Source organism: Lutjanus erythropterus, chromosome 10 (genome assembly GCF_056507025.1).
Source record: "Lutjanus erythropterus isolate fLutEry1 chromosome 10, fLutEry1.hap2, whole genome shotgun sequence".
NCBI lineage: Eukaryota > Metazoa > Chordata > Actinopteri > Lutjaniformes > Lutjanidae > Lutjanus > Lutjanus erythropterus.
The window spans coordinates 37,614,176-37,628,510 of NC_139326.1; the positions used below are offsets into that span (position 1 = coordinate 37,614,176).

The window sequence follows — 14,335 nt, forward strand, 5'->3', positions numbered from 1 at the left end:
TCTGTTTTGCCACAGTGCATTTTTTATTCACAAAGTCATGTTGCACTTGATGTGAATAACCAGCAACATGTAAATTTTACAGTTTTGTTCCATTTATTTATGTCATTGTTGGTGTTGACTTTGATACCAATACCAAGTATAACATTACTTAATACCAAAAGGATACTTGAAACTAAACCAATACCGGTTTGATACTCAATACCTTACAGACCAGAAACCGGATGTCCACAGGGGACATTAACCATGGACAGACCCACAGAGTGTACAAATACATGCACAACTGTTTCATTTTCATTTAAAACACATTAGGGCTAACTGGCGATCTATGGTCATATTTCTCAGGTTAAATTTTAATTGTTTTATTAGTTCCCAAACTGCAAACCATGATTTTACCAGCAGGCTATTTCCAAACATCACCTTAACTCTGCAGAGGGACTCTCTGTGTCTTCCTTGTGTATTCATCATACTCACTATTTTGGCCACTTTGCCACATTTACGGAGGGACTGCACGGCAAAGGAATGAGGCACGTTGTCCATGGGGATGGAGTTGACCTGAATGACACGATCGTTCTCACTGGACAAAAAAAGATACACACAAATGAGATAAAATAATTATGAAAGAAAAATTTAAAATCATAAAGTCATCAGTTTCACAAATATGTGTGTTAATTCCACTGAACTTGATTGTAGAAACAAATTGAGGGGCTTCAACTGAGAACTTTCTTATATTCCAAGGGTTTTATCAAGAACATACTTAGAGGGTTCTACAGAGAACTTTTAATAGTTTTTATAGGGGTTTCCTTGAACACACTGAAGGCGTCCTACAGAGGACCTTTTCATATTCCAAGGGTTTTACAGTATCTAGAACCCACCCAGGGGCTTTTACCAATAACCCAATTATATAATGGTACAAAAACCCCTTGACAAACCCTTAATGAAGAGTGTATAATTTTGGGGTTCGTGAGGTTAGTGTACTTTGGAACTTTTGTACAAAAAGCTTTACATTTATAGTTATCTTTGTGTTCTTGAAGCCCTCAGTTATTTTGCAGAACTCTAAGACCCATGCTAACTCAGCTTTAAGCATCTTCACTAAAATGAGAGTTAAGTACAGTCGTAGTAGTAGTAGTAGTAGTAGTAGTAGTAGTAGTAGTAGTAGTAGTAGTAGCAGCAGCAGTCGCTGCAGTCGAGGTGAGGTCGTGAGTTTGACAGATTAACCAGTACACAGCAGGGAGCTCGAGTGAAGCATTTTCCATTGAGGAGGATTTTGGAGACTTCTTGACAGACTTACAAGAGTAATCCATCTGCCGGTCCTCCCTGCAGCACGTCTGACACGATGATTGACGTCTCACCGTTGTCCACGTTGGGGTTGTCACGCCCACCTGACACAGCAATGCCAAAACCCATCTTAGAGTCCTGCAGAAGAAGAAAATCAACGAGGGCATACGGTAAATTCATTCAGAAGGTGAATCACGGAAAAACTGAGCCAAACTGGGGTGAAAGTTTTAAGTAGTGTCATTCACTTCCTGTCTGTGTTTTCACTGTCAATCCTCTCCTTAAAATGACCCTTATGAACCGATAAATGGCTTCACTTTTAGAGGAAACAAGGTTGCTGCTGGGATTATTCACACTGGTAATGTTTTTGTTTTTTCCATTTTATGAGGTGTTGCGTCCTTGTACAGCACAGAAGTCATCAGGAGGTGGGGGAGGTGTGTGGTTGCCATAAAAATCCAGAGCCAGTGAACATTTTGCAGAATGTGTTCTCAGTACTATGTTGATAAAAAAAAAAGAGTAATTTCACTCTAAATGCTATTTGCTGGTTTCACATAATGAATAAAGATAATTTGTAAGAGGGTTCAGGGTCACTGATGTGAATGTAAGTAGCTGAGCAGCCCAGGGGTGTGTTAGCTGGGGTCAGGGCAGGTCTATTTTTAGAATAATGTTCATGTGCACTGTTGAAACACGGACTAGAAGAGATAATGGTAATTTATTCCATCATCAGAGGACAGATTTAATGGTCTGTAAATTGAAGAGTAAAAATTCTTTTTAGTGTTTCGTTTTTATGTGATTAAATGTGGATTCTTAAATATTTTATTGATTGAGATGTAAATTTAAAACCAGATCTCCCAGTTGATTGAGACTTGGCTCAGCTGATGGAGTGGCCTCACATCTTATTCTAGCGATTCATTAGATACATTAGATGGAGGGTTTGGAGGATGAAGTATAAACTGACTGTACTCGTGATAGCAGACAACCCTGACGAGTGCCTCTTTTTAAAGAAAAGTTTTTTGATGCCATTGCAATTATCATTTGCACCCACATTCTGACCTTTGCGGAAAATGCAGTGAAACAGCCCAGAGCGAGCTCACAAGGAGGGCTTGCCCTGCTTCGTTCTGTCAGTTTTCTTATGTTCCAAATATAAGTGTTGCAGTATGAAAGTCTTAACCTGAAAAAAGTCTAAAGAAAATTGCAGAATATGGATCCTAATCAGAGGAGAAGAAGGTATCTCAGTTATTTGTGGGTTCATGGACTCACGCCCAGGTCAAACATGCCTGAGGATAGATTTATCTGACACATAGTGGAATCATATTCTAGATCTGATCCATTCTTCATGGACTAATCCAACGCAAAATCCTATACAGAATCCAATATACTAATGCCATGCTGGCCAAGATATTTCCTAGCCTCATTGATGCCTGTAACCGGTGCCAACAATCCCCTGCTAATCACATCCATATGTTCTGGTCTTGTCCCAGATCAACAGATTTCTGGTCAGACATATTCGAAACAATTAGCCAGGCTTATGGTGTGGTCATTACTCCTAATGCTCTATCGGCCATCTTTGGTGTCCCAGCTGAGACTTGCCTCCCTGCTGCCGCACAGGGCTTTCACAGCTTTGTTGGCCACATGCTTAATTCTGTTGAGATGGAAGCACAAACCCTGCCCGTTCTTGAGAAACTTATGTTTTCCCTCATAGACTCTACAAGAAAAGGGGTTTGTTGTTTGGAAAAAATGCCCTGTTTCAACTCGAACTGTCTGCAAGTCTTCAAAAACCTTGAAAACCCAATAAAAAGATTAGAAAAAAATGCCTAAATTACACCATTTACTACAGCCAGAAACTGTGAAAATAAAAAAATATTAAATTTCTGATGGAAATGCATCCATCAGGAAAAATCAACAAATATAAGCTTATAAGTGACATTTCAACAAATGACTTTTTCAACGTGTCTTTTTAAAAAGTTTGCCAAAAAATAAACAACTTGTGCTAACCAGGTCCTGCAAAAACATGCCATTTCATACTTCCCCAGCACAACCGGAAGTCTTGAATGACTAAGCTGAAGCCAATAGTCATGTAAAGAAAAGTTAGGTGAAACTTCAACTGCGTTATAGTAGGAGGGGCCAGCAGCCAGAAGAGGGGACAAGGGCGGTTTTAAGGAGGAGTTGTAAAATCTTAAATAGATCAATACATATAGCATGTGGAGTTGCACCTTTTTTCCAATATTAGGTGCTGGACCCGGGGTCAAGCACCTTGGTCGAGAGCTCTGACAGGGAAACTGACCCAGCATACATGTTTTTGATGGTGGGGGAAGCCAGAGCAATGCAGACAGAAAAGCCCTGGTCCAGTCAGAAACTGAACTGTGACATACAGTTTTCAAAGCATACATAAGCCTGACATGGCAGCTGTCACAAACATAAAAGAGTCTTTGTCATTTGTCTGTTGTCATTAAGTGACATTAGGTCAGTTATGTAATTTTAAATGCAAAGCTGACATTGTTTGAGATGTCTTTGTTATGACAACTCGACATTATCAAACTGAAAGAAAAAGGTGGTAGTTTTATAATTTGGTCATGGATATTTTCCTTAATCTCAGTGATATATTTTGGACTAATGTAATGTAATTAAGTGTTATTACACTTCCAAATGTTTTTATAACAGTGTCATGAATAATTCCCTTGACCTTAACTAAAGTGGTACCATTTGGACTTGTCATAAAGATGTCATTAAGTGTTACTACACTGTCAAATGCTTTCATAACAGTGTCCTTGCCCTCAACAAAAGTGGTACCATTTGGACCTGTCATAAAGGTGTCATTAGCTGTATGGAGTTATTGACAGGACTGAAACCTCACGGCTGGGCTGCTTTTATTTTGGCCAGGGATTTTAACAATGCTGACCTGAGGGAAGTCCTGCCAAGATATCAACGTCCTGCCCACAGAGCTAACGCTCTCAATTATTTTTACACTCCCCTCCAGGAAGGATAGAAGGCCCTCCCTCACCCCCCCTTCAGTAAATCTGACAACATCTCAGTTGTGTTTCTGACTGCCTATAGGCAGAAACTAAAACAGGACAGACCAATGACACGGACCATTCAGCACTGATCCAACCAATCAGACCCAGCATGTCACTGCTTTAGCACCAAGGAAAGGTATATGTTCTATCCATCATGATGGATGATGGTATCATCCATCTGCCCCACCCTATTCTGGACTAAGAACTATTTGTCTGAACTAAGAACTACAAGAAGTAAACCAGCAGTACTTAGATGATTTGAGGACAAAAAACAAAAAAAAAAAAAACACTAGCCACACAACTTTCCCCAGATCCTGCCTAACAAAAACTTTACCTACCTATCTTCTGGAGCTTGTCGGGCTCGAGGCGACTTACAGGCTTAACTTCAGTGGTCGAAACCCTGAATAGCCTGCCCTGTCTGAGAAATTCATCCCCGCCCAGGATTAGCTCCGAAAATAAAAAAGGCAAAATAACAAAAGAGTGCCCAATGGAAAAGCTAACAGGCAGCTTCGCTGGACACTCACCTGACTATCTGAGGAAGTTGTACACACCAAATACACAAAGGCTAGACAATGGTTTGACGTTGAAGCACTAACACTTACCATGACAGTAAACAGACAACCTCAACACAAAGAAAACTTGCCTACACAATGTAACAGTTTCCTATTCCTTTTTCAGTGATCCCGGACGAGCCAACCAAAATGTTACAACCTCCAAGTTGGGCTAGGGGATGAGGGGTGTAACATTAAATAAATTTAACCGGGAGAAAAAGGAAGCAAGGAGAACTGAGACAAAGGTGTAAACAAAGGTTCTTTTATAACCAAATGAAGTGTGAAATTAAGTTAACAAATTAAATAACAAAAGGGTTAACTTAACCTACTAAATGAAAACACAGGGGCAGAACCTGGGCACAGGAGAGCAAAGCACCACACAGACACTGTGGCACGTAACACTCCCTAGTGATGAGTTCAAAAAGACCCAAGACACCTGCCTGTCTGTAATAACCAGGGCAGATCCTTCAAAAAGATCCATGTAAGGCACCCGGACCTGATGGTATCGCTGGGCGAGCTCTCAAGGTATGTGCAGGTCAATTATCGGATGTATTCACAGACACTATCAGTCTTCACTGTTGCAGTCTGTACATCATCATGTTCAGAGATCTGGGATCAAGACCCTGTGCAGATAGGCACCACCAGATCCTTCACCTTGACTCTCAACACCGGCGTCCCTCAGGGCTGCGTGCTCGGTCCTCTCCTGGAAACCCTGTTCACATACTATTGTGTGGTCACCAACAGCTCCAACAAATTTGCTGATGACACGACCAGCAACGATGAGGCAGCCTACTTAATGTTACAGTTTATTTATTTTACCGTTTTTGTACACCTGTCTACTACAATATTGCATTTTATTTTATTGTATTGTATATCTCTTACATTTTATTCCTAAGAAAATGATTGCTACCATAAAAATATGCTAGATTTTTGTGTCTGTACGTATAGTTGTCCTGAACCCACATATATTAGTCACTGTCAGAAACAATGGAACAATGCGTTTTTACAACACCTCAAATTTCAGAAGGGAAGCCTTTTCAAGATACCAATGTAGTTTTATTTTGGAAATAATCTAAATTGATAAAGTAAAAGTGACTGATTTTGAACTGGACAGACCAGCAACCCAAAATTGAAGAGTAAAGTCATTTCCCTCACAATATTATGGATTTTTTTAACCTACAAAAGACACAGGCACTGGTTAATGCAATTCATTCCATTATGTATTTTGGACATAACCTGTGTTAAAACCTTATTTTGAAAACCGGATGTCATCACGTGTATCCTATAATGTGCATCGTAAGACTTTCATCCTCAAACATTTTATACAGTGAGAAACCTGACAGAATAACATCAGGAGCCCTCGCTGTCAGCTCTCCATTTCAATGTGTTTACTGTAACGGTTAGAATACAGGTGCACTCCAACTTCAGGGGCAGCAGGTTTCACCACAGAGGTTTATCTCCTTCCTGCTCTCTGTATTGCCAAGTTACGACCTTCCTCCTCCAGCATATTGTTAAAATAAGGTACTAAGAACTGAAAATTCTTACACAGTAGACTTACAGACTACTGATACTTGACTAAAGTGGATACAATTTTTACTCAAAAAAGTAATGCAGATTTTAAAGTCAATCCAGTCATGTTTTAAACATTATAAACTGCTCTGTAAGAACTAATAAATTGATGGGGTTTTTTTGCTAAGTAAGTTCAAATACCTTATTAAAATGGCTTGCATATAGCTCTATACCTGTTCTTCATTTAGTATTCAAGGATTCCTGAGTATACAAATAGGCCCCACCCTCTCCAAGGTGTCATGTAACGCATGACAAACACCACATGGACATATTCACAAGCTTAAAAACATGACTTTCACTGGAGGGGGTCTTTCACGCTTTATCATGTTCAAGATCAGATTTCTGCTTCATCACCAGGATTATGTTGTCAGATTTGGGGGATTGACAAATTCAGTTTTTGATCTTCAGATGCTTCAGGTTGATGAACAGACAGATGGGTGATGTCTCCTGTTTTAGTAACACAATAAGTGATGAACTCACCCGTTGCAGAGTGACTGTGTACTGCTCCCAGACCATCTCTTCCATCCCTGAGCTCTGTAGAGAACACAAACACAACAGGGTTAGCAAACACTGAAATTCAACACCAGCTACAAAATTCATTCAGGCAGAACGATTTGTAAGGAATTATCCACTAATTTATAAACTTTTTGTGTGATATGATGATATACGCTGTGAGACTAAACGCACAAATGTTGCAAAAAACATACACATCAGACAAATCTGTGTGCATTAAGAAGAAATAGATCACTGGGGGCTGAGGCGGAAAGGAGATTAACACACACACACATACACTAGGGGAAAAGGGCGTGTGTGGGTGTGAGAGCTGACCTCTGTGAGAGAACAGTCAGTATCATGTCAATAACAGCCTGCATGTTGTCCTGTCTGTCTGTCTCTCTGTCTGCCTGCCTGCCTGGTGTATAATTTTAATTGGACAACTATTCCAGCAGACATCTGCCCTCATCCATTTCCACCTCATTGCGCTCACACACACAAACACACACACACCTAATAAGTGATGTGTGCGCCGAGCCCTGATGACACTGATGGAGACAGGCAGCTCTGCTCAACTTCAGCTGCTTCTAACAAGAGCCGCGAGTGAGAGACAGTGGGGGACCATGTCGGCGTTGCTGTGTTGTAAACTACAATGATTGGATACTACATGAATTGTTAAAGCTTTGAAAATGTGTGGTTTGGAGTAGAGCTTGAGATCCCTGCCCGAACCCAAAAGGACCTGATGGGTTTGGGTTGGGTCGGGACGCATTTTCACATATTTCATGGGCTTACATCAGGTTTGGGCTAGTCGTTTTTTTGTTTGTTTTTTGTTGATTCTTTTGTTTCTTTTTCATTTTTCTCCCAAAATTTTGTTGTCACGAATTCAAATACACCCAAGTATTGTCCCTGTTCACTGCCAACTCCCTCTGTTTGGTACACAGAGGGAAGCTCGTTAAGAAAAATGTTGGGCTGTAATCGGGTATGGGTTCAACTGAATTTCTTCAGGTCTTTTTGGGCTCAACTTTTCAGGCCTGATTAAAGTTCTAGTTTGTGGTCAGTGTACAGGTGCTACTTAATACTTTTCCAAAAGTCTCACAAGTACATGTGGTGTGCATAGATTTAAACTTTTCTATGTTATCAGAAAACCTATTTCAGAATAAACTGAATCATAAAAACATACAGTAAGTATTCTAGTTTCTGTTATTGAAAGAGTAACTTAAAAGCAGCTGAAAACACTGGCGTCATTGTTAGATGCAGTTACAGGTTCAGCAAAAGTGACTTCTGACCACACCCAACCCTAAACAGCAGTGATGCTGCCTGTGGTCAAAGGTGAAAGAAGGCAGGGAAACACTGTTGCTACGATGTGTGTTTGTCACACCACAGAAACGTGTTATTAACCATGCAGCAAAATCTGAATGATTAAAAAAATCTCTAAGTATATAAAATTTGGTCTCAAAATCATGAAAAAATTAGCAGTTTTCTCTGCTCTGATACGCTGGGGGTGTGTCCGCTCTGCTGTCTCAGTGTCAAACTCTACCTGAAAACAACCTGAAACGTGGACACTCAGTGTAGCAGCTTTATTGGACATGTCCAGAAATGTTTCAACTACCAGAGCCAGAGGACAGTGATGGGATGGTATTTTTTTCTTCTGTGTCAGGTTGTTGGAACTGAAGTGAGCTGCAAGGGCTGATTCGGACTGAGAGAGTCGCTGAGGGTTTGTAACTGACTGTTAGGGAGGGTGAGGGGAGGGTGAGGCGGTGTCGTTCGTGTGTCTTTTTGTGGGGCTTATATAGTGTTGGTGGAACATGGCTCCGGCAAATCACTGAGTCATGTTTCAGCTCTGCCTAAAAAAATCCTGAACACAGAAATAACGAACGGTCTAACTCCACAATTCAGTGCTACATAGTTCTCAGTCTTTTCACGTTTCCAGCAACTATTTTCTAACATGTATAATGGTGCATTCCTACTCAAATTATATTTTTGTGCAACCTTTAGACCCATTTTTGCTCTTTATATGCGTGTTTACTGAGTTGGGTAACTTCTGCTGCACTTACTGTGGGACTTCTCACTTCGAGTGTCCCATGAGCCCTGACCCAAAAACCCTTCCCTCAGAGTGATGCCACACCGCTGTGATTTAAGGCAAGATAGGCAGGCAGCAAACACACACACACACACACACAAGCAATAATAACGTTTTATTGCCAACAAACACGCACACAAAGTTTTTATTATCAGTGAACCACTCTCTAATGGGTTAATGCTGCAGTGTGTTCTCTACTGAGGCACGCAGGAGTACGCCTACTCAGTTAATATTACTGTGGCAACTAATGATTATTTCTTCAATTAATTACATAGTTTATAAAATATCAGAAAACAGTGTCCATTAAAGTTTCCCAGAGTCCATAGTGTGAAGAGTTTGGCACGATCACATCATTGTTAGAGCTTCTCAGTTAAAAAGTGTTCAAGTCTCTCAGAAAATAAACATGCAAGTGGCTCTGTGCTGCATTTAATGGAAAGTCCAACTTCAACTAGAATTCACACATGTTATTTCTACTGTATATTAGACCATGGTCTTGGCGAATACTCTTTTCTGACTGGCCGGCAGATATGCGTTAATCACCGTTTGAAATTCATTAAAAAGCACAGCTGTCAAAGTGCACACCTCCTAACTGGAGGCGATGTGAATGAGCGGGCGAGCCATCGGCTGATTGGTTCAGTTTTCCTAAATGAGGACGTCCTGATCCGAGAACTGAGCAACGTGTTGCTTTCTTGAAAAAAAATTGCTTGCCCTGGCTCTATTTTCAGCAAAGTTTCACGCACCTCCAACTTGTTTTATCTGGTTCATGTGACGTCCTCGACATTTCTGTTTCCCTTCATCAAAGCAGTCAAAGGGAGGACAAGAGACTAGTTAATGAGGTTGAGAAGAAGTGGTACCTTTTATATGATCCACAGCAGCCTTTTTTATAAGAATATCCTCAAAAAGGACGGGGTTTGGAAGGAAAAAAGGGAACTTCTGGGAGTAAGTAAGTAAGAGGAAGTAAGTAAACTGTCCTCCAACTATATAACAAGGCTGATGTAAGAAAATAATGTTAGTTATGAATAAATAACTCAGACAATTTGCTCATCTACAGAGGGAGGAGCCTCAAGTGCTCATACATGTGGACAGTTATTCACTTGCATCACTTCTAGTTAGGAAGCCATGTTACTTATCAAATGTAGCAAGCCAGCTGAGTGTGGTTGTAACAGGAACTAGAATTATTCAATGTTATGATGACAGTAAGATCTCGCTGAGCACAGACCTTTCACCAAAAAAAAATCTGTGAACGCTTTATATCATAGTGTTGGTAAATGACCATGGTATTCAGCAGGATAATCAACCTGTAGGTGGTTCTTTGCCTCCATGTCCTGCCTTCAAATGGCTTAACACACACCCACTCAGTGATTATCCAGTCCCTCACTCCCACACTCTATTCTGAGTGTTCTAAATAGCCTTACCAAAAAGGCTAACGAGTACAAAAACCAGAACAACATCTGCTTTATTTGTAGATGAAGAAGTGCATCTGGGGGATATTCCACAAGGAGGAGCTCAAACTCAGTCAAAACAGCACAAAATTATAAAATAAAAGTGATACATAAGAACTGTGTACTTTTCATATGTATATATACGTATACATATGAATGCAATAAAATAGTACATAATAAAACAAAACACTGAGTTGGTTCATGGACATGCACGACTGCTATGTTGGTGGAACTCGCAGGAAACAACGATGGTTGGTCAAATTCGTGGAAAAGTTGCGTAGTTTGAGCAAAATTGCGAGGTTGCGCCGAATTCACAGGGGTCGGTTGAATTTGCGCGAATTGTTGTGATCACACCTTCCTTCCTTCCTTCGGACGGCAGGGTCTCTGCAGACACGGACACCGCCACACACACTTTTACTGTGTCATAAGTGATGATTAAAAGGGATTACGTAATATGAGTCTATATATATTGGATTTTTTTCAGGAAAATGTTGCAGATTATACCTTTAACAGTAATGCCAGAGATGTCAGAGTTTTCAGCTGTTTTTAAGTTACTCTTTAAATAACAGAAACTAGGATACTTACTGTACATTTTCATGACAGCATGATTATCATATTCAAAGACCGGTTTCCTGACAGCATAGAAAAGTGTAAAGCCAAGACTGCAGCATCTGGATGTGGGCGGTTTATTCTATCCAGCTGCTGCTTCCTCCAACTGACACACGCAGCAGCAGCACTACAGTGCTTTTTATTTTTGACTGCCTAAAATGTCATGTAATGGCATTTTAATATCATGCTTTACTATTTTGGTTTCCTGTTTTAGTCTGAGTGCACTCCCTGGCACTCTTACACTGTCACTGAAACACAGGGCTGAAATTCAGTTTTTTCTACTTACTCCCTTCATTAAAACAGTGTTTATACACGAATTTCATCATCATGCTGCAACTCACAGTTTAAAACTGTAAGAGCTTCAAGTGAGACTTTGAGAGGAAACTAGTTTCTTCATCAGCGGCTCGTTGTTCAGAAACAGCTGCTTCCAAACCTGAAGGTCCAGGATTCACTGGACCCTGCTCCAGACAGCATGCTGCTGGGTGCTGCTCCTGGTCTCACTCTAGTTCGCTTTATCATTTTCAACTGTTTTCAACTATTATTTTGACATTTCAGCCAAGTGGTCGACCGATATCAGGTTTTGAATGGTCAATATACACTGCCAATATCAAAACAAAGACCAGTCGTGTAATTCCATAATTTCATGCCAGGAACATGTTGTGTTAGATTAAGTTTTTATGGACTAACAAAATATAAAAAGTGATATCATTCAACTGCATTTTGCACGCATTATAAAATATATTTAACACTAGTCAATAGGGATTAGGGATAAAACGATAATTGTCCAGTATCAACCAACAGTCTTTCAGATGCAGGCGCAGCAGCAACATGGGTTTGTGACATGCCATTTCAAATTAAAATAAAACTTTATATAAAAAATATTTGAGCATGTGTATCAGGTTTTTTTTCAGTGTATTTGAACAATACCACAATAATAATGAAAACTATGATCATTTTGATCACCACAATTGCAATATGAATTTTTTTTTAACAATATTAAATGTTTGTGTGAGTGTGATGTGAGTTCCAGTATTGAAGAAAGGATCATTTTTACATCTTAATTCTTATTTGATTGAAAAACATTTAAAATGATTATTGTGTGATATTTGTGAGGATCTGAACCAAGAAAAGATGTTTTCATAAGTCTGTAGAATATGATATGTAGGTCAGGAGATCTCTGCAGCACCACGATATTTAACTACTATTATATACAAATTATTATTCTGACACATATTTCACCTTTAACAGAAAGTGCACTGCATGGCTTCAGTGAGAGTTTGACCTGATAGACAGATACTTCATCCAATCAGCTGCCAAGTGTTTTGTTGAAAGTACCTGCCCTTTTCCAAAAAGTTTCAAAAGCTCTGACGACTTCACAGATGGTTCCATGTAACAAACCATCTGGCGCGTCAACATGTTGCCATTTAGAAAAGTCAATGTCAAACTAACTTTTTCACCACTTTCCCAAAAGTCACAAGGAGAGCGCTGACATTCCTCCACAGCAGCCACACATCCAAAGATGTGCCCGCACCCATGTTCTGTTTATTGGCCTCATGAGCACAGACATGGGCCAATGCTGATTATCTCATAATGCCAGATAATCGGCTTGATTAATCAACCAACCAATTAATCTGTTTATCACTGCTCCCATCATAATTACTACGGCCATGAGAGGACTTTGTCACTTGGACGTAAACACATGTTGATCTGGGGCACTTGCCTAAGTGACTGATGATCACACACGCACAAGAGCAACACAACACCCAACACAGAGGTATTGTACATGGGAGTCCTGACTGTTACTAAGTTTCACAGTCAGTGAAACTTTTTATTTATTTAGGCTTTTCATCAATTTTCATCAATGGGCTGATTTGGGAAACAACTTAAATCAGTTGTCCTTGTCCACTGCCACTTGCAAATCCATGTCCTCCACACACACGAACACACACACACACACACACACATAGCTCTCACCCTCTGCTGTCAAAGCACACAGTTAAATGCCACCAACTGATGTAAGCATCACTGAGCATCGCTCCGTGTCAGAGTCCCCTGTGCTCCACTGCCTCTTTCATATCACACACACACACACACACACACGCACACACACACACACACACACACACACACACACACACACACACACACACACACACACACAGGCGCAGATCCATCACAGTGGCATGCAGACTAACTGTACAGGTACCACTGACAGCCGGTGGCAAGTTGGCCTAGTCAGCAACACTCATCAATAGTTCATCAAGTTCACAGTTTTCTCACTTGGCACCACAGTCGGCTAAAGCGATCTGCAGGTAGATGAAAATGTCAAAACCATGACAGCTTTACTATGTTGAATAAACTGTATGACCTGCTGGATTACAGGTGCTATGGCTGGGAATTGTGGACAAAATCAAACATTACAGTATTTTTGATCAAATGCCTCAATATTGATATTGTGCCAATTTCACAAATCTTAAGACTGTGAGATTTTTGATGAATAATCATCAGTAATGTGGATAAAATGACTAAGTGGGGTAAAAGCAAATAAAAGAACGGCTAGAACGAGTTCAGAAATTGAGAAAAGGACATTGCTTTACTGTAATGCAGCCTTGAAAACCAGGACTTTTGTCATGTCATAATGATACCAGTGATATCCAGGCTCATTTCATAATACTGCCCAGTCCGAGCAGATCCAGATTTGCATTATGAGGATCTTTTTATAACTAATTTGTTTAATTTTAAAGCCAAATTACACTGAAGAACAGCAAGAAAATAAACTTTTTTTAAGAAATACAGCATGTGCTCGACTGATAGAGAGATTAGCTTAAGTTTAGTGGCTGGCAGAGCAACAAAATGAAAACACAACACACAATCTAAAACCACAGAGACAACCCATTAAAAGAATAACACAAAAAGCATAGCTGCATAACATCATCTCATGGTGCTGCGTCTTTGAGCTGTTTCTCCATCAAGCTATAAATATTTAATAGTTAAATTTAATGTGACCACACCTCTAAAGAGTACAGGATTTCAGAATATTATCAGTCATGTTGTGGGTCTGTTGAGCTGCACTTTATGAATGAGAATAAACTGTTAAGGAACTAATAACAGGTCAGATTCTTATAATAAAACATTATCAGCATTTAGCTTTGTTCATTATTTATTCTTTTATTGAGAATAAGTCAGTTATAGGTCCAAATCTATAACAGATATATCTATGATGATATTCGAGTACCTTAACTGTTACAGTAAGAATTAGAGACAATGAGACGCTGTTGGATGTTTGTTTTTTTTTAAGAAATACCA

General features: G+C 39.9%; 1 protein-coding gene across 1 annotated transcript in view; it reads right to left on the reverse strand.

Annotated features, from left to right (window-relative positions):
* Window positions 1–14,335, reverse strand: part of LOC146320809 (tight junction protein 2-like) — a 121,024-nt gene that overhangs the window by 58,127 nt on the left and 48,562 nt on the right. The window contains exons 2-4 of the mRNA XM_084729224.1: window positions 6,887–6,940; window positions 1,289–1,413; window positions 472–574 (exon numbers count right to left, since the gene is read on the reverse strand). Coding sequence (XP_084585350.1) covers window positions 472–574; window positions 1,289–1,413; window positions 6,887–6,940 — 282 coding nt within the window. The remainder of the gene's footprint in view (window positions 1–471; window positions 575–1,288; window positions 1,414–6,886; window positions 6,941–14,335) is intronic.